Source organism: Sturnus vulgaris, chromosome 1 (assembly GCF_052056855.1).
Source record: "Sturnus vulgaris isolate bStuVul1 chromosome 1, bStuVul1.hap1, whole genome shotgun sequence".
NCBI lineage: Eukaryota > Metazoa > Chordata > Aves > Passeriformes > Sturnidae > Sturnus > Sturnus vulgaris.
In genome coordinates this window covers 35,502,719-35,527,679 of record NC_142243.1, presented here as the reverse complement: position 1 = coordinate 35,527,679, position 24,961 = coordinate 35,502,719, and the positions used below count along the sequence as shown (strand labels likewise).

At 39.9% G+C, this 24,961-nt stretch overlaps 1 protein-coding gene and 1 pseudogene across 2 annotated transcripts in view; both read right to left on the bottom strand.

Annotated features, from left to right (window-relative positions):
* Positions 1-13,065: 13,065 nt before the first annotated feature.
* LOC148225146 (inactive phospholipase C-like protein 2) lies at positions 13,066-21,197 on the bottom strand. The gene is made up of 3 exons (XM_088163779.1): positions 19,717-21,197; positions 16,129-16,332; positions 13,066-13,154 (listed from the first exon to the last, which is right to left on the bottom strand). The coding sequence occupies exons 1-3, from the start codon at positions 21,136-21,138 to the stop codon at positions 13,080-13,082; spliced, it is 1,701 nt and encodes a 566-aa protein (XP_088019905.1). The 5' UTR covers positions 21,139-21,197; the 3' UTR covers positions 13,066-13,079.
* The window catches only part of LOC148225145 (inactive phospholipase C-like protein 2 pseudogene), a 132,758-nt pseudogene continuing 128,974 nt past the window's right edge, over positions 21,178-24,961 (bottom strand). The window contains exon 2 of the transcript XR_015803239.1: positions 21,178-22,203. The product of XR_015803239.1 is annotated as an inactive phospholipase C-like protein 2 pseudogene (transcript). The remainder of the gene's footprint in view (positions 22,204-24,961) is intronic.

The window sequence follows — 24,961 nt, the reverse complement described above, 5'->3', positions numbered from 1 at the left end:
TTTTTCCCAATCCCCACCATAACATAATCAAATATTATTTGCTACTTCAGGCACAGTCATCCACACAGACTGACAGTTTTCATTCATGTCACTCCAGATTTGCTAAAGATTGTGCTTTTTAGATCTTTCACTGCCAGCACTTAAACCATAGAGATGCTCAGAAACGTTCTGTATTAATGGAGTTTGAGTGGGTGGATTGCCTTTGAGTATTTTGTTATGGGGAAACAACACTAAATTTTGGCATTAACAGCCATGACATTACTGGCACAGTCAAAGAGATAAGAAATTAATTTCTACAAGACCTTTCAACAGTCAAAACAGATCGATGGTTTACTACGTTTAGTTCTATGCCTACTGCTTGCTCCATTTCTTACATACTTGTCTCACTTTGGAAGCCCACAAGTAGTTCAATCAACTACAGTGCAGCATGGTAGTAATTTGTTAGAGATTTCAGAGATATAAGGGACAACTGCATTTTCATCTTTTGCAAGGGGTGTTGCAAGAGGATGATTACAGAGCTTGTGTTTCACAAAGTCACTAAAACATAAAGTCATTAATTTTGTGGACAGTAGCAGCATTTGTAAATATACTGTCTTGCTTTAAGACAATTATATGAAGTGGACAGTCCCAAATTAGTTAGTTCCCCTTTTAACCACTCCCTTTTCACCAATAAGTAGAATGCGAGAAGATGTAGGTGAAAAATATCTTGGCAGCACAGTGAGAAATAAGAACTCCATGTTTCTGTTGCTTGTCTCTTACTAGGACCCCAGGTGTCCTAGGGTGATGTTATGGTGCTTGTATCCCCAATCGTGTGTTCTGTTTGTGCTTGGTATTATGTCCTGTGCTTTCAGGACTGACTCTGAAAGTGGAGGTTTGTTTTGTCTCGTTCACCTCCCCCATGGTCTGTGTTTAGGAGATGCTTGCTCGCTTGCTCGCTTGCTTTCACTCCTACTTTTTGCTTTTGCTTATTAGTTAGTTTAGCTAGGCAGTCCAATTTTTTCCCTGGACTGTTTTTTTTCCTCTCCCTTTCCTGGATACCATCAGAACCTGTTCCAGAAGGGGACCTGGGAAACACTAAGAAACACCGGGAGTCTGCATTCTGTGACCTGCAGCAGTCACCCCCAGTGCTGGAGACCCATAACTGGGCGACCACTCGCCGGAGACTTTCTGAGTTTGTCATCCCTTCAGAGCAGTGAAAGAGTTTTTTGTCATCTGGTGTTGGGTTTTGGGGTTTTTTTGTGCTGGGGAGTGTTTCGCTTGTTAAATAAAGAGGTTTTTTTCCACTCCTCTCTGAGGAAATTCTTCCTGAACCCAGTGGTGGGGGGAGGAATCGTGGGGGTTTGCTTTCTGGGGGCTCCTTGTGGAGGTTTTCCCCTACATTTGCCCTAAACCAGGTGTGTTGGTTTGAAAGTAAAACCAGTGCGAGACTCCAAGTCAGTAATACAATTTAATAGGAGAAAAGAGAAAAAAATAAAATACATGCAATAATATAAAAGAAACAACCACCAACACAGTCAGAAATACAACCTGACACCCTGTCAGTCAGGGTGTTGGTAGCAGTCCGTATAAATGGTGGCTGCAGTCCTCCTGGATGACAGATGTGGTTCTGTTGAAGCAGTGCTCCTGTAGAAGGTGCAGTTTTCCTCCGAAGATCCAGCAATGATGTGGAAAAAGGTCCGACTTTCCTCTGGGATCCAGTAGAAAGGTCTGCCCTCGGGTCCCAAACCCCAGTTTTTTATCTAGGTAGGAAAGGCTTGGCTCCTGCCCCTGGTTGGGGCATCTCCCAATTGGGGTGATGTAATCTTATCAGTCACACAATAGGACTTAATGGCCCATTAACGGAATATATCTTCTGGAGGAGGGATGGGTTGTGAATAGATAACGATGATCATCCCCCCATCTTATCAGATGGCACATCAGCAGAGGATATCTCCCACAGAGATAAGGATCACCACCCCTCCCACATTTTAACAGATGGTGATAGAATACACATTTTTGCATTGTACCCCAGGACATAATCCACCCCTTATTCTATTACCATCTACATCACACCCAAACCAATACCCTCTTACAGATATATAATACAAAATGAAACCTTACATACAGTTCTCACTAAAAATTAGGTCTCTTTGCGGTACACAACGGGTTTCCCCATCTTTCTGCATTACCCACCAGGTGCAACCAGGTCCTTGAGCAAAAACAATCCCACGGATTGGTTTGCCTTTGCCTGTGGTGGGATTAATCCAAACAGTCTTTCCTAAAATACCTTTCATGTGTACCACTGGGACCTTGTCCCCATCCACTGTGTGCAGGGGTTCAGAGTGGGCAGGACCGGCTCGATTGATGGACCCTCGAGTGTTAACCATCCAGGTGGCTTTGGCCAAGTTCATTTCCCAATTTCTGAAGGTTCCACCACCAAGTGCTTTCAAAGTAGTTAAGGAGTCCATTACACCGTTCAACTTTCCCGGCAGCTGGCGCATGGTAAGGAATATGATATATCCATTCAATCCCATGTTCTTTGGCCCACGTGTTGATAAGGCCGTTCTTGAAATGGGTTCCGTTGTCTGATTCAATTCTCTCAGGGGTACCATGCCTCCAAAGGACTTGTTTTTCTAGGCCCAAGATGGTGTTCCGGGCAGTGGCATGAGGCACAGGGTAGGTCTCTAACCATCCTGTAGTTGCTTCCACCATGGTCAGTATGTAGCGTTTGCCCTGGCGGGTTTGGGGAAGGGTGATGTAGTCAATTTGCCAGGCTTCCCCATACCTGTACTTTGACCATCGTCCACCGTACCACAGAGGCTTTACCCGCTTGGCCTGTTTGATTGCGGCACAGGTCTCGCAGTCGTGGATGACTTGTGAGATACTGTCCATGGTAAGGTCCACCCCTCGGTCACGGGCCCATCGGTATGTCGCATCTCTCCCCTGATGACCAGAGGCATCATGGGCCCAACGAGCTAGGAATGATTCTCCCTTGTGCTGCCAGTCTAGATCCACCTGTGATACTTTCACTTTGGCAGCTCGGTCCACCTGCTCGTTGTTGTGATGTTCTTCATTAGCCCGGCTTTTGGGTACATGCGCATCCACGTGTCGAACCTTTATGGTCAATTTCTCTATTCGGGCAGCAATGTCCTGCCAAATCTCAGCTGCCCATATGGGTTTCCCTCTGCGCTGCCAGTTGGCCTTTTTCCAGCGATCCAGCCAACCCCACAGAGCATTAGCTACCATCCATGAGTCAGTGTAGAGATAGAGCCTTGGCCACTTCTCTCGTTCAGCAATATCCAAAGCCAACTGGACGGCTTTTAGCTCTGCGACCTGACTCGATCCACCTTGTCCCTCGGTAGCTTGTGCAACTTGTCGTGTGGGGCTCCATACTGCAGCTTTCCATTTCCGGTTAGTGCCTACAATTCGGCAGGAACCATCAGTGAAGAGGGCATATCGTCTTTCAGCCTCCGGTAGCTCATTATATGGTGGGGCTTCCTCAGCACGTGCCACTTGCTCCTCTTCTTCTTCAGAAGACAATCCAAAAGTCTCACCTTCAGGCCAGTTTGTAATTATTTCCAGAATCCCAGGGCGATTCGGATTCCCAATACGGGCGCGCTGAGTGATGAGGGCAATCCACTTGCTCCATGTGGTGTCAGTGGCGTGATGTGTGGAAGGCACCTTTCCCTTGAACATCCAGCCCAGCACTGGTAGTCGGGGTGCCAGGAGGAGTTGTGTTTCTGTGCCAATCACCTCTGAGGCAGCTTGAACTCCTTCATAGGCGGCCAAGATCTCCTTCTCTGTGGGAGTGTAGTTGGCTTCAGATCCTTTGTAGCTTCTGCTCCAGAATCCCAGTGGTCGACCCCGAGTCTCACCAGGCACCTTCTGCCACAGGCTCCAAGACAAACCATGGTTCCCGGCTGCAGAGTAGAGCACGTTCTTCACATCTGGTCCCGTCCTGACTGGGCCAAGGGCTACTGCATGAGCAATCTCTTGCTTGATCTGGGAGAAGGCTTGCTGCTGCTCAGGGCCCCAGTGGAAATCGTTCTTCTTGCGGGTAACCAGGTAGAGAGGGCTCACAATCTGACTGTACTCAGGAATGTGCATTCTCCAAAAGCCTATGGCACCTAGGAAGGCTTGTGTTTCCTTCTTGTTGGTAGGTGGAGACATAGCAGTGATCTTATTAATTACCTCTGTTGGGATCTGACGACGTCCATCTTGCCACTTGACTCCTAGAAATTGAATTTCCTGAGCTGGTCCCTTAACTTTACTTCGCTTAATGGCAAAACCAGCTTTCAGCAGAATCTGGATAATCTTCTCTCCTTTCTCAAAGACTTCCCCTGCTGTGCTGCCCCATACAATGATGTCATCGATATACTGTTGATGTTCGGGGGCCTCACCCTTCTCCAGTGCAGCCTGGATCAGCCCATGACAGATGGTGGGACTGTGCTTCCACCCCTGGGGCAGACGATTCCAGGTGTACTGCACACCCCTCCAGGTGAAAGCAAACTGAGGCCTGCATTCTGCTGCCAGAGGAATGGACAAAAATGCATTGGCGATATCGATAGTGGCGTACCACTTTGCTGCCTTGGACTCCAGCTCGTACTGGAGTTCCAGCATGTCTGACACAGCAGCGCTCAGCGGTGGAGTCACCTCATTCAATGCACGATAGTCTACGGTCAATCTCCATTCTCCTTCAGATTTACGCACAGGCCAGATGGGGCTGTTGAAGGGTGAGTGGGTTTTGCTGACCACCCCTTGGCTCTCCAGTTTACGGATCATTTCATGGATGGGAATCACTGAGTCTCTGTCAGTACGGTATTGCCGGCGGTGTACTGTTGTTCTGGCGATTGGTACCCGTTGCTCTTCAACTCTCAGTAGTCCCACAGCAGAGGGGTCATCTGCAAGACCAGGCAAGGTGCTGAGTTTTTTAATGTCGTCTGTCTCTACAGCAGCTATCCCGAAAGCCCAGCGATATCCTTTTGAGTCTTTGAAGTATCCATTTCTAAGATAGTCTATGCCAAGGATGCATGGGGCCTCTGGGCCAGTCACGATGGGGTGTTTCTGCCACCTGTTCCCAGTTAAACTCACTTCGGCCTCCACTACAGTCGGCTGCTGGGATCCTCCTGTTACCCCAGAAATAGAGATGGATTCTTCTCCTACATACTTTGATGGCATCAGAGTACACTGGGTGCCGGTGTCAACCAAAGCCTTATGTTTTTGTGGGTCAGATGTGCCAGGCCATCGGATCCACACAGTCCAATAGATCCGATTATCCCTCTCCTCTACCTGGCTAGAGGCAGGGCTCCTCTATTCCTGATCCTGGTACACGTTGCTCTCTCCCTGTAAATAGGTTCTTGAGGTTCCTTCAAGAGGATCAGTCATATCATCATTCTGATACTGTCTGGAGTTCTGTACACGAGGGACTGGAGCAGCATTGACTCTAGATGAACTTCTTGGGGTAGGTGTCCCTCTTTTCAGCTCACGTACCCGGGCTGCTAAGGAGGAGGTGGGTTTTCCATCCCACTTCCTCATGTCTTCTCCATGCTCCTGAAGGAAAAACCAGAGGTTACCTCGTGGAGTGTGTCCTCTCTCCCTGCCTGAGGAACGCTGGCTCCTAATGGCAGAAACTCTTGTTGGTTCAGGAGAGATCTGGTAGTTGTTTTCCTTAAGTTCTTTTTTTAGTTTCTGATGGCCCTCTTCAATCAGGCTTCGGACTTGCTCCACCAGCCTTGTTTCCACGGATGAGACATGGGTACGAAATGGGGCTGTGACAGTGTCCTCATAAATTCTTAGTTTATTGGCCAAGACGCCTACCATGTCCTCACCTTCCCTCCACTGCAGCGTTGCCAGGTAACGGGAATACATCTCTGGTCCAAGTCGTGCAAATCTCAACCACATCTGTGACGTGCACCGGACACAGTCTGGGCTCTTAGGAAATCTCTCATCTTCTGAGAAAATGATCTCCAGCACGGCCAATTCCCTCAGGCATCGGATACCTTGTTCTATTGTGCTCCATTTTCCTTGGTGCACCTGAAGATCTTCTTTACAAAGGTATCTGTCCTTCACACTTGTCAGCAGTCGCCGCCAGAGGCTGAGAGTTTCTTGGGTTCTCCCAATCCCCTGGTCAATGACCACATCCCGGGACAGAGATCCCAGTTGCCTGGCCTCACATCCATCCAGAATGGTGTCATTGGCTGCAGCGTCCCAGATGCGGAGCAGCCAGGTCAAGATGGACTCATTTGTCTGGCGGGTGAATTCCCTCCGCAGGTCACGCAGCTCACCCAGGGATAGAGAGCGAGTGATGATCTCTGGCTCTGTCACTTCTGCTGGGTGCGAAGGTCCTGCCACGTCCTCGTCAGTCACTATGCGAACTGATTTGCTCTTTGATTTCTTCTTCTGAACGGGCGCAACTGCTACTGGTCTAGGCTGTTCTGGCTCAGTGATGGTTTGTGTGGAGATGCTGATGGCGCTTCTGTCTTTTTTCTCCTCTGTGGCAGACTGCATAGACACGGACACTGTTGCTTTGCTTTTGGCTTTTTCCTCCTCTGTGGCAGTCTGCGTAGACACGGACACTGTTGCTTTGCTTTTGGCTTTTTCCTCCTTTGTGGCAGTCTGCATAGACACGGGCACTGTTGCTTTTTGTTTGGTTCTTCTCCTCTTTGTGACATTCTGTGCAGTCGTGGACGAAGTTGATTTGTTTCTTTTTTCCTCTTCCTCAAGAATACGCATCAATACGCCATGTAGTGTTCTGTTTCTAAGCATGTTGTAGGCTGTAAAGGCTGTGCAGAGGAGACAAAGCAGAACTAACAACAATATTATGCTGTCCTTAGCATCCAGCGGGAACTCAACATTTCCAAAAACTACTGTATCAGGCCGGAAAGATTGGAAAAAATCATCCTTTACCCCTCCCCCCAAGGGCTGGGTGTGATTGTTAAAACCCCAGATGTAGCAACCTAGACTAGGACAAGCAAACAAAGTCGAGTATATATTCTGGATTATGTTCATTGCCTCAGAGGTTATCATGCAGTAGACATAATAGGCCAGTAAAGCAATTTTTATACCATATCCTGGTCTACACAGGAGCATTACAGCTGGCAGATAGTTCCCCATGTGTGGAAAAATATAGAGAGCAAGATATAAAACCCATGTAAGCATGTTGAGAATCATGGTGAAAACAAAATTGTAATACTGACTTTCCTCAGCACCCTTCGTGCCCCACGTTGGGCGCCAATTAATGTGTTGGTTTGAAAGTAAAACCAGTGCGAGACTCCAAGTCAGTAATACAATTTAATAGGAGAAAAGAGAAAAAAATAAAATACATGCAATAATATAAAAGAAACAACCACCAACACAGTCAGAAATACAACCTGACACCCTGTCAGTCAGGGTGTTGGTAGCAGTCCGTATAAATGGTGGCTGCAGTCCTCCTGGATGACAGATGTGGTTCTGTTGAAGCAGTGCTCCTGTAGAAGGTGCAGTTTTCCTCCGAAGATCCAGCAATGATGTGGAAAAAGGTCCGACTTTCCTCTGGGATCCAGTAGAAAGGTCTGCCCTCGGGTCCCAAACCCCAGTTTTTTATCTAGGTAGGAAAGGCTTGGCTCCTGCCCCTGGTTGGGGCATCTCCCAATGGGATGATGTAATCTTATCAGTCACACAATAGGACTTAATGGCCCATTAACGGAATATATCTTCTGGAGGAGGGATGGGTTGTGAATAGATAACGATGATCATCCCCCCATCTTATCAGATGGCACATCAGCAGAGGATATCTCCCACAGAGATAAGGATCACCACCCCTCCCACATTTTAACAGATGGTGATAGAATACACATTTTTGCATTGTACCCCAGGACACCAGGACAAGAGGCCAGACTGACAGTTTGATCTATTTGTTATATTTTTCAAACTCTGTTGCTTAAATCATGTAAGCATTTTACCTAGTTATTCTAACGATTTGACAAATGTCAAGAAATACATTTTAAAAATTAAATTATTATTATGGAGGGTCAGAAATAAACACTAAATGATTAGTCCAGAATTCTCAATGAGGATTGGAGACCTGCATTATTATATATATTGTTCCTACATTAAAAAGCCAGTGATGATGATCAGAAATCACAATTGTTGTTCAAACTGATAGAACTGCATTGTAAAGAGTTCATCACTTAAGTGATGCTGTCCTCACAAACCAAATTCAAAACTCATGTACTGACAAAAATCTATCCTCCTTCTCAGCAAAGCAGAACTCTCTCATTAAGATGGTTACTTAAAACTAAATATGTCAATGTCTAGACTATCCTTTAAGACTTTTTTTAATGTTTCAAAGTTTGTTGTCTGATTTGTTGTTTTACGAAAGAGTTGCGCGCTATGAACTCACAACATGTAGACCAATGCAAGTGCTCACATGTATGTACACATGCATGTATTTGAAACCATTTTTTAAATTTCAGATGAATTTGAACAAGATCTGTTTCTACTAGGCTCACACAGACAGGTCTTCTAATAGAAGATAAAACATTCTGTTTATGCCCTCACTTGTGGAAAACATGTAACTGAACTTAACTGTAAATATTTTAAATATCACATTTAACATAGGCCTTGGGAAAGAAATCTTTCAAAAACCCCAAGATTTATCCTCAGTTCATCTGCATGTGGAACTGGTTGGTAGCATACAGGCTGCATTTTAAAATGGAAAAATCAACCAAAAAATCAAAATAAACTGTGTCTGGCTGATGAAACTCAGTGAGAGAAAACACCTTCACTGACAGAACTGCAACATCAAGGATGAACATTAATTTTAGCAAGAAAAGCACACCACACATTTAAGACGCAAAAATCTATCGTCTTTGTGAAAAAATTAACAGGTAGTTAATAGGTTATTTCTGAAATGAGAACTATCAGTAGCAGTTCTAATAGCCACAATTTTTTTCACACAGATGAAATCAAAAAGACAAAACTCAATTTAAAGTTTATTGAGAAAGAGAACTGCTATTGGAAATATGGAATACATATGAGAAGTTGCTATGCATCTGACCTATTTTTATGCTCTTCCATAAACATTTCATTGGACTACATTAAAACAGGACAGAAAGCTACACAAACTCCTCTTCCTAAGTAGCCGTATTATTTTATGCTCTTATGAATACCGTGAGTCAGCCATTAGGCATAATGGGATTAGTGAGAGGAGACAAAAAGCTTTGCTGTCCATGCTCTCAACAAGAAATGCAGAAATCTTGACTTCACAGAAGCATTAAATTGTCATTATCAGAGCTTTTTAATCAATGCAAAAAAGCTCATACTTTACAACATTTGGCACTGGAGTCTTGAGTATCCAAAATTAGACATTTGCTTTGTGGACTGAAAAAGCCCAGCATAAGCTAAGGTTATCATCTGCAGCTCTGCTTTTGGAAGCGTAATTACAACCTTCATGCTGTTATAAAACAGGAAAATAAAAACTGATAATAAGCAGCACAACTCTGTCTGAAGCAACTGGCCAAGCTATTCACTATATTTTCCATGAATGCTTTGTTTTCAGTTTTTGCCACACACTAACAGCTACACAATCAGTAACTATTTCAATTCATCTCAAAAACCAGGATCTGCAATTACTATAATTTATTAAACATGGCAAAAAACACTACCTGGGCTATTTGCAATATTAAATTGCAATGAATTATGTTTAGATCTCCAACCACCAAACTATATCCATTTATTTCTTAAATGAAGACATTTCTATTCTGCAGACACTAATAATGAAAGTAAGCAATACTGTAGAAAGCCAGAGGCAATCATAGAAACCGTGAGACACTGTGTGTTATCACAATTTAAATACTGCATTTGTGTTGCCAACTTTGAAATTTACTGTTTTAACACGTGTTATAACAATCTACCATGAAGATTGAGAAAGCTGTTGAAAGTCTAAGCAGCTACATACCTCACACCTCAATGATCTTTGCAAATGTGGGGGCAGCATTAATTCATACAGCTTCCAGAGTGCTTAGCTACTTCAGCTAGATCAACCTTGCAGGAGCTATACCTACTATCTCTAATCCACTTACTGGAAAAACACACCCTTAATGCAAAAGTCAACACAAGTAACTGTCTTTAACAGCTCTTTTCCTGCTGGAGCACCAGGTTAAGTCCAACAGTCACTTGAGCTATCCAGAAAAGATCTAATAACTTTAAAAGTCTAAAAATTTAATGGTAACTTTATTTTAATAGGAGCATTTGAAAGGAAACTGTCAGATGCTTTGGAAAATCTAACCAAACTGATCTGCTGTGTCTACATGCTTTTTGACATCAAAGAACTCCAAGGGATTAATGAGCTCTTAATTTTACAAAAGCTGTATTGACTCTTCTTCAACATGACACATTTCGCCATGTTTCCTCTAATTTTCTCCTTAAAAACAGTTTCTACCCATTTTCACAGTACAGATGTCAGCCTGTCTGATCTGTAATTTCATCATCTTCTCTGGAAATCTCTTAAAACACTGGTACCACACTAACAACTTTGATAGTCAGTTTCAAGTGAGAGAATACACACAACAATTTGCAGTTTTGATACATCAACTCTTGAGATCTTTCAGAAGTCTTAAATGGGCATCTCCTCTTTCTGGTGTATTATTTTCCCAGTCTTTTGCCTCTCCTATGAAACATCTTCTGTCAGCATTTCACTTACAGATGGATTCTCCAATCAGTCTTTCATAAAGAAGCTTTTCATGTGAAACCTCAATCTCTACAGGTGTATGGATGCAAAAACTAACTAAGTATTGTGGCTTTGCCTCTTTAGCTGAGGCTTTCTCTTAAGCATTAATCAGCTAGTGGTCTTACATAATCTTTGACTGACTTCTGTTTCTGCTTTTTCAGAAAAGAGGTTTCTGTTATTTTTAAGACTGTGAAGACAATTTTTTAAATTCTTCAGTGTCAGTTTTCTTCAATTTCTTATTTAACTATAGCAGGATTAAATATGGAATCCTGTCTTCCCCATCTGCACATGACTTCAGCTATTTGGAATATGTCTTCTTTTCATGAGAACCTTCCCTGTTTTGTTCTTCCCAAGTGTTTTTTGATAAGTGGCACATATTTACTTCAAACTCCCCAGGCGGTATCTTTAGTGTCTGTGATGTCTGTTCTTTTGACTACTTTTATCTTCTTCTTTTGTTTATGTAGTTATGCTCTCAAGTACAAAAGCAAGGAATAATAGCTTTTCAATCTTCTGTGTGAAGCATTAAGTTCTCTTCTTCATAAGCAAGATAATGCTAAGAGGTGAACTGTAGCATGGAGCACCCATGGAGCTCAACTTCAAAGAAATGGGCTCAAGAACAACATTCTGAACCAGTTGGGCTCAGAACACAGCTTTCATGGTCTCTACCACTCACATATTCTTCAGGAAAGGTACTACATGGACAAATCTGAATTTTCTTCAAGTGTACAATTGAAGTGGTGAGCAGAGGTTATAGTGCGATTTAAAATCATGTGATACCCAAAGATTGAGTTCTACTACGGGAGACTGATGACATTGAACTCAGGCTCCTCTGACACAATCAGAAACTGAATATTCAGGCCTGTGCACGAGTTGAAGCAGCATATTCACTCAGTTTAAGGAGCAAACTACCAGCGCTAAAAGTCGTGCTCTACTTGTTTTCTCAAGACACAAATCTATAATCACAGCATGATGACTGTAATCCTCCTTACCATATTTGTATACTAACCATAACCAAGGACCTACATCAACAACAGGTAACTAATACAGATTTTACAAGTATAACTCAAAATGGATCTGCTAATCACTCTTTCTTAGGCCCTGTCTAGGAGGCAGTGGATATACCCTTTGCTTCCTACAGAATTACGAGATTCAATCCAACATGCCCAATAAAGAAGACTTAAGATCACACTTGTTAAGAGTATATAAACTGGAGAACACACATAATAAAGATTTCACCATTCACCATTGTTATTCTGTTCAAGTGTGCAGGTATATGTCACGTCCGACCTGACAGTGACAGAAGTGCTCCACTCAATCTATATTAATATCAAGATGAGTTTTAAAAGTGGAGAATATTTAAGATTTTGAGTAGTAGCTGAAGTATGAGAGGACTACTAACATTTTATCCAAACCTTGACAGTCAGTCCTTTTCAGATAGGCTTTTAATAAAGCCCTATCAGTATCAGTCCAATCTGTAACTCTACTAGGTACAGTGCCAAATTATCTGCTTTCCAATGGGAGGGACATGTTCAAGTTCAAAATATAAGCTATCTTATTTGGTTTACGTGATTGCTGAAATTTCCAACTCTGTAACATGAAGTTAAGTTCTGCATGATTGCACCTGCAATCTGCTGTACTCAGTCAGTAGCTGGAAAGAGCCAAAAATAAGGTAACCGGATTTAAGCTTTCTACAGCACTGCTCATCCCCAATGATATCTTGTTTTTCAATTTAATAGTGTCACTCTATTTTAATACCTCTCATTTTCATTTTCTCACAAGCCCCACCACCAATAAACACAGACCTGCTTTCAAGTCCATCCCTAGGGTGTATATACAAAATCTATTCATCTTGTTTGATCTCATTTAAATCAAATACACATTCTGTAGACATTCTGAGTTACAAAATCACCTCAAAATTAAGAAAATAAATTTAAAATACCCCCAAAAACTGAGAAAAAAAACAAAAGCGGAACTAGCGGCATTATCTAATTAGGATTTAATAACATCCTAATTACTGTAATAGCACTACTTCTTTTTCACACGGGTACAGTCATCTGCGTGTTCTGTGTTAATTTTTCTCTCAGAAGTAAATGCCTGCTTCCAAAGTTCAGAAAACCTTATCCTCAGTGGATGGGACACTTCATCCTCCACTAAGAGCCAACAGAGAGTTCTCAACAGTATCTGGCTTTATTTGTATGGTCCTCTAGCATCTCTTTGCAGTGCTATTATAATCATCACTGAATAATGCTGCAGACTTAGGGCAAGATGATTTATTTTTTTCTCTTGCCATAGTATAACTTTTAAAGTTTATTTACTGTTTATCTTAAAGGTTATAAGACATTAAAAATAACATGCAATGGTGTGGAAGAGGCACTTGCCTTAACTCCAAGCTTCAGTCTGCAGCACTGATCAGTGATGGGTGTGATGACACCAACAGAGTGCATGCTGAAGTATCACATAAAGGAAGCTGGAGTTCATGAACAAGAGGGAAAAATAAAACATTGTTAAGCAGTGAAAAGACGGTAGGGTGAAAAATAGTCAGGAGCATGGAGAAGCTAAAGAAAAATATACACCTTAAACTTTTGCCTTTCTCAAAAATTCCTAGCTATATTTGATTTTTATTATTCTGAAAAGATACCCCAGTTCCTGTAATATGGATAGGAGGGTTAACCCATGACTAGTAGTGTTGATCACTTAACAGCTTCTCCATTAATATTGCAGTGAATGCAGACAATTTAAGAAAGTACTATGTGCTATTCGTTCAAACATGAAAACCCCAAGTATCTACTAATACACTATTTTATTATCATTTACCTCATTGTTTCTTTTAAAAAACCCATGTTACACTGAAGATATTCTTTTTTTCCATGTGCCCCTGCAGTATTGCACTTATTTGCAATTATTTCAAGGTGGACTGACTGTCCTGCTGTTAAGGTCTTGCATCCTTTCTCACTTGACAGAGCAACAATGAGTCCTTCAGGCACTCCCAATGACAACAGATTCTGAATAATTAAAATCTTGAGTGTTACTTTCTATGTTCATTATAATTTTATACAAAAGAGAGTATTTCTGGCACATAAGAATTCCTTCATTAGCTAAAAATATCATAAACCTGAAACAATCACGCTTTGAGAACGCCATTATGTGTGCCACATTGAGAGGACACACCAGGTAGTGACAGCCTATGCATGAATTTATGATACCTATCAAGGTTTGTTTCATAAACATTGGACTCTTTGTTATCCATACGATTTCCTACAGCACTTGACACACTGGAATCACACAGCTACATAATTCTGACCTGTACTGAGGTCTAAGCCAGCAGAAAGGAAGACAAGTAGGTAATCATAACTTGGACAATACATTTACCCTTTCTCAATTCGGGATAAAGAACTTTTACTATTAAGTAGAATTTTACACCCACGTATTAATTAATCGTGACAAAAGTATCCCCCAAGTGAAAACTAATGAGGTAAGATTTCTCCTTTGGAGGGCTCATTATATTGATATATACCAAAATCATACAATCCCCCCCACAAAGTATAAAGCTGTCAGACTCTAAACTTCTGCCACTATAGCAAATACCAATATATGAACTAAACAGTGTCACATTTCTACAGATACAGATGTCTCCCACTGTTTCACAATATGCTTTCAGAAATAAGTGCATGGGAATATGTCTCCCATGGCTGACTTCATTTTCCAGCATACCCTTCAGATTTTAATTGCCTAAAATCTTCTGTCAAACTGAACGGAGTGTTGGCAAAACCCAAATGTCACAAATTGAAACGAATCTCATTATTTTAACTTATAACTTTTATTTGATTAAAATAACCTTAAATTTACTTATCTTCAATATCATTTAGAGCTAGAAGCACTATAATACTCTTTGTTTGAAATTGAGTATTTACATTTTAGGAACAAGAAGATCCCTTTTTTTGCTAGTAAAATCATCTTCTATTTTTTACAGGTACAAGTAAAGTATAGATTTCTCAAGTACAGAAATATTCAAATCATGTATAGAGTATAAGATGTGTGTGGGGAAAAACATACGTGAGAGACAAAGAGCAAACCCAACTTAGATTGTAAAGATTTCTGGAGTCACAAGTCACCTTTGGCTAAGTGATATTCAAACAAAAAATTCATTCCAAATTCAGAACTAGGATTTTACCTACCTAGAATAGCTTAATAACTAACAAGCAGCATCACCACATCAGAACAAACTGCAGGTAGAGACATCTCCATCAAGAAAACAGAACGTCTTTATGTGTTGCAGCTGCAATCCCAACAGTCAAGCTCGTTTACATCTTAATTAGAGTGATATCCTGTAAGCCACCACTAAGAGGATACACACTATCTTCTTGTAGCTGTGCTATCATTCCAACCAGATTTTGTCATATTTACGGCACCACTGAACTACATAAACTCTGACTAAATTGCTAATTACCAATGAGTGGTTTTTTGACTTTGGTATAGTGTAATTCTAAAGCTACTTTTTCTTTAGAAAGCAGTTTACAAGATACTTATCAAACTGGGCTACTGGTTGATTGTTCTCCATTTCTTTTCTGGCAAGTGACTTGGTGCTGCCGGGTGAGGTTTCTCATTATAGCACACAAAATTATTGCACACGTGAAAGAAAGCATTAAATAAATTAATAAAGAATCAATTACACTCTGCCAGATTATTTCACTGGAAGTAAGGAAGACATTTCAAATCACACTCTTCTGGACCTTTTTTCCACATTTCAGATTAATGCAAAGCAGATGTAAATCAGTATTTATTGGTATATTAGTTCTTCCTTCCTTTTTTCTTGCAACATGTTTACTTTCCAGTCTCTAAAGACACAATTTATGTATTTACTGAAACATAATGAAGTTAACATTACAGCTGCTTACATGTGTAAAAACGGCTAATCGAATGACATCTGTAAGAAAGAGAGAGACAAGGAAAATAAAAGAGCATGTGTAGAATTTTACATGTCAAGGTGCTCATAAAACTACAATACCTGAAATCAGTGCCTGATATTTCTGTATTCTGTGTTGAGTCAAAACCAAAATAAACCAAGGTCCACAAAGTGGAAAATGTAAAGTAGTAAGAGGTTTATAGATATACAGTAATTTTCAAAATACTGAAAAACTGGTAAATCAATACATCCTCTTCTTCACGTTAAATCCTCTTGGTTACAACCATTTTACCCTCTGAAGTGTACAAACGTGTTTGTGTGCAGCATATTAATAATCTCTATGTTTTACTCTATATTAAAACACTACCAATTGCTGTAGTTGTTCATGGGAATAACTTCCAAGCACAAGTAATGAAGCAGGGAATAGGAAGTCACAGGTTAAAATTACTTTTAAAACAGGCATGCTACAGTATAATACAGATATATTTAAAAACTCTTCCAAACAGACAATATAAGACAAGCACAAAAAACTACTCACCATTTCATATGCTGTTACAATCTTTTTCAAGACCTCTGGAACAATCCCTTGGAGCTCCATAGTTGGATACTGATCACTGAGATTCACTACTACCAAGGGTGTGTTATCAGGCCCAACCAAGTGCATAGACACTGCCAAAATGCACTGCATAAGATTTGCTACAGGAGAGAGGCCACATAATTCTTTGAATGAAACTACTGCATTCTGCAAAAAGGAAAGAAAGAGTTTCCCTTACAGTTAAATATGAAAATTTAAGTCTTGTTGTTTCAGGATAAAATACTTTCCTATTATACTTGAGCTACAATGTTGAGCTACAATTACCAGCTTTTCCCTGAAGAACTGGCATTTTTCAAACCAATCAATATCACACATATTTTACAAAAATGCTAAAAATTCGAGGAATGTAGTACATGCCACAGAAAAAACATCTATTTAGAACAAGTATATCTCCTCTCTATCATGGCTAAAATTCCCTATGGAAATAATGAGATTCTAAAGCATAGTGGTTGTATATTTTGAAAAATTTTAAGACACTTTTAAATGCCATCAAGAGAAAAAAATATTAGATGCTGAATGTGCCAATTAAGCAAAGTGAAGTAGAAGGAGGAATTCAGCACATTTGTAACTTTAAACATACCTGAACTGCAGTCCAGACGTGCTGTGGATCTGCAGGCTCCCATTTGGTGTGATTCACAAACCCAGCACTCCACTATTGGTGTATTCCTATCAGAGTCACACTTCAGTGAATTTTTAAAGGTTCTTCAGCTTAAATACTGACTACTGTACCTTTCCCTAAGATTTCTTACAGTCATATTTTATATCCAGTACAGTAGAATATAAAGCCCTAAGTTTAAACTGGAAGAAAGTTTACAGCACTGGAAATACAGTGTGACTCCAAGTAGCCACTGACATTCCATGATGGGAATATTGTCAGCACTGTACAGAATTTAGGATTTTTGTACCAACTGGGAACTGGTACCTATGGCAGGTCTGGAGTTTGTCTTCCTGTAGGAATTAAAAACAAAAATATGGTATATTTAAGTTACAAATGTGCTCAGTGCTCCTTTCTCTCATGTCGCACCCAGGCAGAGTATCCGGTACAAATTTTCATTTTAATCCAAATCACTTTCCATCTTGCTGGCATGATAAGACTCATTTGTGGACATTGTCTCCTAGAATGATATAATGCCAACTTGAACTCAAACAGCAATCAAATGTGAAATATTTTGCTGTCCCTTTATCAGACAAAATACCAAAGCAGACTTGAAAATATGCATGTACAGCATATTCATGCAAAATTATGTGAACACTAAATTGCACCTACCCAGTCACTTAGAGTGTACTTTTAGTAAATGACCAGGAAACAGAAGCTTCTTTTATCAGCTGATGTACACTTCCATGACACAATAATTACACAGCTCAAGAGACAGACATTGGGAACTCCATTCAGACAGATTTTGCTTGAGAGAAGTACCATGGATAAGCCATTATGAACAACTGCTTTACAGAGAGGTTAACAAGGACCCAGGGATCGTATATATACATTAATATATAAGGCAAGACAGGACTAATACGTATTACTACTCTAACTCTTGCCTTTGGACTTCCAACTCTATATTCAGAGACCATTCCTCATACTGTTCAGTAACTTAAACATGCAACATCATACCCAGTTCAATCACTCATATTATACTTTTATCAGTGATTAATACAAGTTATTACATCAGTTTTTGTCATGGTAATACAGGAACAAAAGAAACAAAAAAGGCTATTCTTATATGGATTTAGAGAAGCTATTAACTCACTGTTGCATATTTTCTTTATTCTTCTTATTCCACCTTATATTTAAAAAAATCAAACTAACCAACTTTGCCCTTTATAATCTGGCTTCTGAGCATATTATGAGAATATAACGGTCACAAAAATAATTACAATTTATAACACAAAATTTCAGTGGCATAGAAATTAAACAATTTCGCATTCCCTGACATAAACTGATACTTATTTTAATTGAGTGGTTTGTTGCTTGTATTAGCTATAAAAACTTATTTACACAGAGCTTAAATGGTTCACATTATATAATCTGTTAGCAAAGTTAAGAAAAACTAATCTTCCCTCATGTGCCTAAAATAACTTCTTCACAGCATTTTGAGATAATGATAAATTTAGTTGATAGCACATCTTTCAAACTGACAGAATAAAATACATAAAACACCTCTTAGTATCTCATGTTCAAAGAAACCCCACTGTAGAGTCTGTTTTCAATTATATCCTTATGCTGTGCATTTTGCAGCATGCACATTCACGAGTTCAATGTAGCTACACAAAATTTCATGTTTTCACTGCTTCCTCAATGCAGTTCTTCCTTGAAAAGTATCTTAAAATACAGTATTCTTCATATGACAGAATTCTTGCCTTCAGTAGGTTAACTACAGGTAATGTTCATTTTACGTGTAGCCTGTAATTTGAAACATTTATGAGTCAAAGTATCATTCCTGTATTTTTTAAATTATCTTTTAAAAGAGTAAATTTATATACCAAGTGAAATGGGAGAGCTGCATAATGATGTACTAATTTCTTATTTCATATAAAATTAGCTTTAAAATTGTATTTCTATTAGAATCTCTTTAGTATAAGATTATTCATTAAGAAAATTTATATACACTGCTGTGACTTTAAAATCCAGAATCAGATCTTAGACATTTCTTTTAATCTCTTTTCCCTTAACACTGTATAACACCAAGAGGATTTGATAGGTCAGTCCATTTGAAATGACAACTCTTAATTTTTTTGATCACTGCTAGTATTCCATCAGAAGTTCATAAATAAAGTTAAAACTTGTATTAAACAGAATGTAACTTTACAACTCAATTTTAATACATTTCTAAAAGGGGTTATTCACCTAGAATCTCCAAGGAACACATTTTTGAAGTGAGATCTCTTGGCTTCCACAAAACAAATCACCTCAGACTGCACTTTTTCCTTAAATTCAATGTGTTTTACTAACATGACATTTAAAGTAGGACAACTTCTTCTAGAAGATGCCTTCTAATACTTTAGTGCTAATGCCATGGATTTCTAACATAACTAGGAAGAATCATGGAAAGCAAATGGATCTTTCTTGAAAGTACTGCCTTCTATTTAGGACTAAAGAAAAAACCTAACTTTGGTGAAATTATTCTTAGACGTACAAGTAAGGTCTCTGATGAGCATTAAAGTCTCCCTTTTCTATCTGCTGTGTACTCTTCCCACATTTCTGCTTAATTCTTTAAAACTAAAATATTGCCATACTTTCTTTCAGTGTATTTCTAATATTCATTCAAAGACATAGGATGAGTCAATAGGGTTGAGTTCAAACACTGGAGTCATATTTCCATTTCGACATTCAACAAAATATACGCGTGCATTCAAGGTTGCATCAGTGGACAGCTCATCTAAACAACTCCTCTGGAATGATCCATTCTTAGAGCTGTTCAGAATTAGACTCAAATCGTTCAATATACAAGATACTTAAAAAAACATGTATTCCATATTTATCATAGTACAAAGGTACACATATGAACCAATAAATTGATTATGAAACTGTACCTGCATATTTTCTCTCAAATCCGTAGCATCCCGAATAGGTTGGAGGGCATTCTTGAATACTTCATCTATTGCTTTAATCCATAATGTTCTCATAGAAGCATATTCCCTTGATTTCTTGCCCTTCCTCACAGAGAGGCCCCTCTTGTGAGGTTTCCCACCACCCCTTCGATTTGTAATGGCCACATGCACAAACAAGGAAGCATGAGCTAAGCTTTCACCAGTCAATGACTGCAGAGGAACGTGCCGATAACCAGTCTGGAGACACTCAAAGGGAATAGTGTATTGCCCAATAAACTCGTCCCCAATGTAATCATCATCCAGTACTACGAAACGCACCATAGCTAGCTCGGGCAAATTTACTTGAAATTCAAAGCTTTCATCAAAAATTGGATTATCCCCGTTCTGATGCATTGTTTTCGTCCTTTGCTCAGCACAGTCAGCAGGGATTCCATGTATTTCAACATAGACATAAGGATCCACAACATCACCTTTGGCACCTGATCCTTTGGGTTTCGGGAAGTTTTGCCCACTAATGATTTTAATATGAAGCAGCTGAGGTGAAACTCCAGGCACGGTGTCTTTAGTATTCGCGCTAAAGAAGGAAACCTCTTCTCTCATGATAGCAGGACGAAGGACATAGCCACAGTTTCCATTTTGTCGAAACCAACCAATGTTAAGGTCCATCATTAAGCCAGGCGTTTGAAAGTTCATTGCTACTATCTGACAACCACACTTCCAAAAGTCCTGGGGATTCATATTGCTAGAGTCAATTCTCATAGGACTGGGGAAAACCCTCGCAAGAAAACGTTTGTTATAATTTACAAAGTCTCCTGGGTTTTCGTTGGCATATTTGCTAGCAAGCACTTCGTTAAAAGAGCACACTTCCCAGTACTTCTGGAGCTGAAATGAAACTTGAAACTCTTTGAACTGAACTGATTTACATATGCTTACCAACTCAGAAAGATCTTTGCAGAGCTGGAATCGTTTCCCTGTCATTGAGTTTTGCTGTTCTACCCCCTCCTTCACCACTCTCTGTGACATTTCTGCTCCTTCGTCTTCATCTGTAACATCTCCCTCTAGTCCAGAACAATTAGCAGAAAGCTTCTTTGCTTTAATTAGTATTTTCCCTTTAAGTGATTCCGGTGATGGAAGATAAGACTCTTCAATGTTTGGAGACTGTGTATGCAGCTTGTCCCCCAAAATTTTCTTCATGTGCTGTACCATCACTTTCTGCTGCTTAATAGAACAATGATTTTCTAAACACAAAATAAGAGGGTATTCTGAAGCAAAAAAGGCGTACTTGTTAATAATGTCAATCACACTACGGAAGACAATTTGTGATGTCATTGTGTGCCCTGTATAAATCACGGGCTCATTATCTGGACCATCCCATACATCCAGTTCAACACTTCGACAACCCATTTTTAGAGCACGAATGTAGCCCGTGATGTCAGAAGGCCCTCAAAACTGATCCTCTATCAAGTATGTATTATGAGATGAATTTATAAAATAATGAGATAAAGGTTGTTTCATATCTTGACAAACTTTTTTATGCTCCGTATCAAATATGTGGCAGTCTGGTGAAGTAAGGTAATTTGTAAACCCATCTATAGAAAGACAACCCTTTTCCTGGCCCTCTTTGGCTGGCTCGTATTTCTGAATAATTTCAAGACTTATTTCTTCTGTGACCTGTGCCATACCCTGCTCTGCTTCCAAAAACATCATGAGGTCCTTGGTATCTAGAAATTCTTTATTGCTTGAAAACTGAACTAACAGGAAATAGATTTCAGGTCTGGTACAAAGCTCATGAAAAACTTCGATAAATTCTTCTTTTGTTACTTCAGTACCTGTTTTTTCCCTGGATCTATGTAACTCCTTGAATTTTAATTCAATTTTATTTGTTTTCAAACCAGGGTTTAAGTCTTTTATAAATTGTACAGCATTACATAGGGGTATATGGCCCAGATTATCTACATCTGATTCACTGAACATTTGTGAAAGCCACGAAGTCCGCATATTATCTTGAGTAGTTCCTAGCATATCTGGAGTATGTTTTCCATAAGAAATCAGGTATCTTAAGCCAGTAACCCAAATATTTGCAACGTCTGCTGAGTTAGCAACCAGATCTAGAGACTCATAATTTTCTCCATATATAATTGAAAATGCACAATCTTCCGATATCTGGTCGTATATTCCATTGCTGCGAAAGATATCTGTATTTTTTCCTGTTCTTACTTCTTTGATTGACTTAATATCAATCTTTGCTTTTTCAGAATCCTTTTTTGAAGGCTCCCAACGGAGAGACTGCATATCAGCATCCAAAAGGAAGTATCGGTGATACACCCTGGAGTTGGATCGGACCTTTTTGAGCTCAGAGCCTTCCACCATGGCGTTGATACAGTCGCTTGCACTGCTGATCTTCTTCTCCGTGGGCATGCTGCTGAATGACACAGTCTTCTTCCTTTCTCTCTTCTGTTTCGTACCATCCTGGTAAACAAAGGGGTGGGGGGGGGAGAAAAAAATAATCTATAAGTATGATTTTGCTCAACATTGAAACAGGTTTCAACTTAGAGCTGAAAGTTCATCAAGTAGTTCAATAAAGTCTGTGTGATGACCAATAAGATGGAAGTTCTTACTGGCATCATCACGGTGAAAATACTAATAATGCCTTAATATTTGCTCTTGCTACTCTAAGTAATCTTCCAGAGTTTATTTTTAGTCCTTTTGATGGATATGAAACTTAAAAAAATAAGTTTTGAATGCTACAAAATAATAATCCTGTATTGTTGCATATATGTATGTGCATTTTATTTTTTGAGTTTTACCCTACTTAGAGAGAGAACAGGTTCTAAAGTCAAAGCAGTCTGAAGCAAGCTTTTGTCTGAGTCCTTATACAGTCCTATAGATACTTGCCAAATTTATCAATACAGAATATAATGCTTTTATACCATGCTGACAGGGTCCTTGTGAACACCAAAGAAACACAATGCACAATTAACTACATAAATTCCATACGACATGGCCCTAATCAAAGTGTACAAGACATTAACAGCACTCCTTTATGCAAAGCTTCCTTCACCAGAGCACCCATCCATGCTCTTCACACAGACTGCCCACAGCACTCACACATCCCTCCCCTTAGCAGGAAAATACCCACGATAGTCTAAAGAAGCTGCACTGAAACACATGGAACTGGACTGGAGCAGACAGGACTCTTCAAGTCGTGAGTTTCAGAAAATACAGCAGTGACTCAGAAGGGAACTTCTGAGAGGGTTTAACTGTTGTGGTTTATGTTTTGTTTGAAGGTTGTTTGGTTGTGATATTTTCCTGTTACAATGGTTTCCCCCAGTTGTACCCCTATGTTGTTGCAAGATGGTTTCTCCCCTCACTGCGCCTACCCTTGTCTGTCACCCCAAACCCCGCCCCTTTATCCAGAACCTTCCCTGTCTTTCACCTTAATCCCTGCCCCTACAGTTGTCAATTCCTCCTGGCCCCTCCCTTTGTTCTAGAGAAATCTGTATCATTCATCCCCTTCTCGGATTACGATTTGTTACTATATTGAAGTCCCTGCCTATGTCACCCCTTATTGGTTGTGTAAATATGTAACCCCGCCTTGTATTACACCACTGTCGCCCCTAATCGGCTGATGTGTTGGACCCTCCCTCGGGGGAGGGCCCTTATTTAAGTTACTGCAAACCCATTCTCCTCGCCTGTTTGGGTTCTCTTCCCTTGCTTCCAGTTGTGCTCCCCGGCCTTCCAATAAACCCTATCCTGGAACCTAGAAAGGTCTCCCTCTCATCCTTTACTTTCCTTCCGACTTAGTGAGCCGCCAAAGGGGGCTTGGAGCCCTAGCCACACTCCTGGTTCTGGGAACCTGGGAGGTGGCCCACTCATGACGTTGGCAGCCAGTGGAGCTAGCTGGGCTTGCCTGGACTCGAGTGTCAAGGCTGACCGCATCATTTAACTGTTTCCAAAGAACCTTCGTGTCATTAGAAAGAACTTGAATACAAGACCTGGTCAGGAAGGGAAGGAAAAGTGATTCACCATTGCTCTTAAAGCAATGAGATAACCCAGAGGTCTCACTTTACTAGAGAAAGCTTGGGTATATAAGGATATATAAGCAAAAAAATGGGAAAAGAATATTGTTTAGCTACCTCTATTATACCTATTTGTGCTTATTAAGACAAGTGCAAATAAATCAGCAACACATGACTTAACTGCAATCAATTTCATAAGAAAGGAATTTAAGAAATTTGTGCTTTCATTTTCTGCATTTTCTGAGACTGAAAAATGCTAGGATTTTTTTTCTGAAAGCAACATGTCTTGAGGAGCTAACTTTTAGTCTGAAATAACACTTGAATTAAAAATAATTTTATATTAAGATACCTTAATTAGAAGTGTTCTTATAAACCAGCACAGCGCAAAAAATTACTTTTCCAGCTTTATCAAAATTTTTTAAGAAGCATGTTGATATTCCCTGAAACCGTTTTCCATTAGAAGTATGTTCCAGTGCCAATCAGAATTGCTTAAATGGAGAAAGTGAAAGAAAACTTTTAACGATTGCTATGCTGAACAGATGTTCAAAGAAAGACCATCCATTACAAAATGCATTTCCAGCTCAGTGCACATGTGCTGTATGCTTAATTTCATTAAATGAAAAATGCAGAGTCCTGGTTTTGTAATCTAATTTATAAGCATCTGAAAAGTCTTTCATTGAAAACAATGATTAGTAAGGTGAGCAGCCTTAATATTTGCTGTTCCATGTTTGAGAAAATTAATCAACCATACTATTCTTGCACCTTTAATGACAGCAGAATTTGCTTTGTTCAAGTTCTCAAGAGAGCAGTAAAAGCGAATAACCCTGCAGAGGACTGTTTTATTTCCAACTGCAGATCAAACACCTGCAATGGATACTGCACAGGGTTGGCTCTCAGAATCTCATTACATGTAGTTTAGGCATAAGGGTTGTTTTCAAACAACAGCAAATTTCCTTAACTTAAAAAAAAAAAATTTTTTTTTCTTTACAGAGGTTTTTGTTCTATTTTAAGCCTAGCTTGTTTCTCTACCTATTTATATCTCCTGCCTGGAAAAAGTGGCAAAGGACAGTCCCACATAAATGAGCAATGACATTCCTGCCTGGTACTTCAGGGTTAGAATTAAGCACTTTGAAACTCCTTAATGCTCCAGATTTCTCAGTCACAGACCTGGGAGAGAAATACATTTCTCAAACTAAAAGCTGCATGTA

Excerpts from the sequence above, each read along its gene's own strand:
- LOC148225146 (XM_088163779.1), bottom strand. The coding sequence starts at position 21,138 with ATGGGTTGTCGAAGTGTTGAACTGGATGTATGGGATGGTCCAGATAAT. Across the intron at positions 16,333-19,716 it reads ATTTGAGAGAAAATATGCAG|AATGCAGTAGTTTCATTCAA; the intron begins GTACAGTTTCAT and ends TCCTTTTTGCAG. Across the intron at positions 13,155-16,128 it reads TTGTAACAGCATATGAAATG|CTTCCTTTATGTGATACTTC; the intron begins GTGAGTAGTTTT and ends CATGAACTCCAG.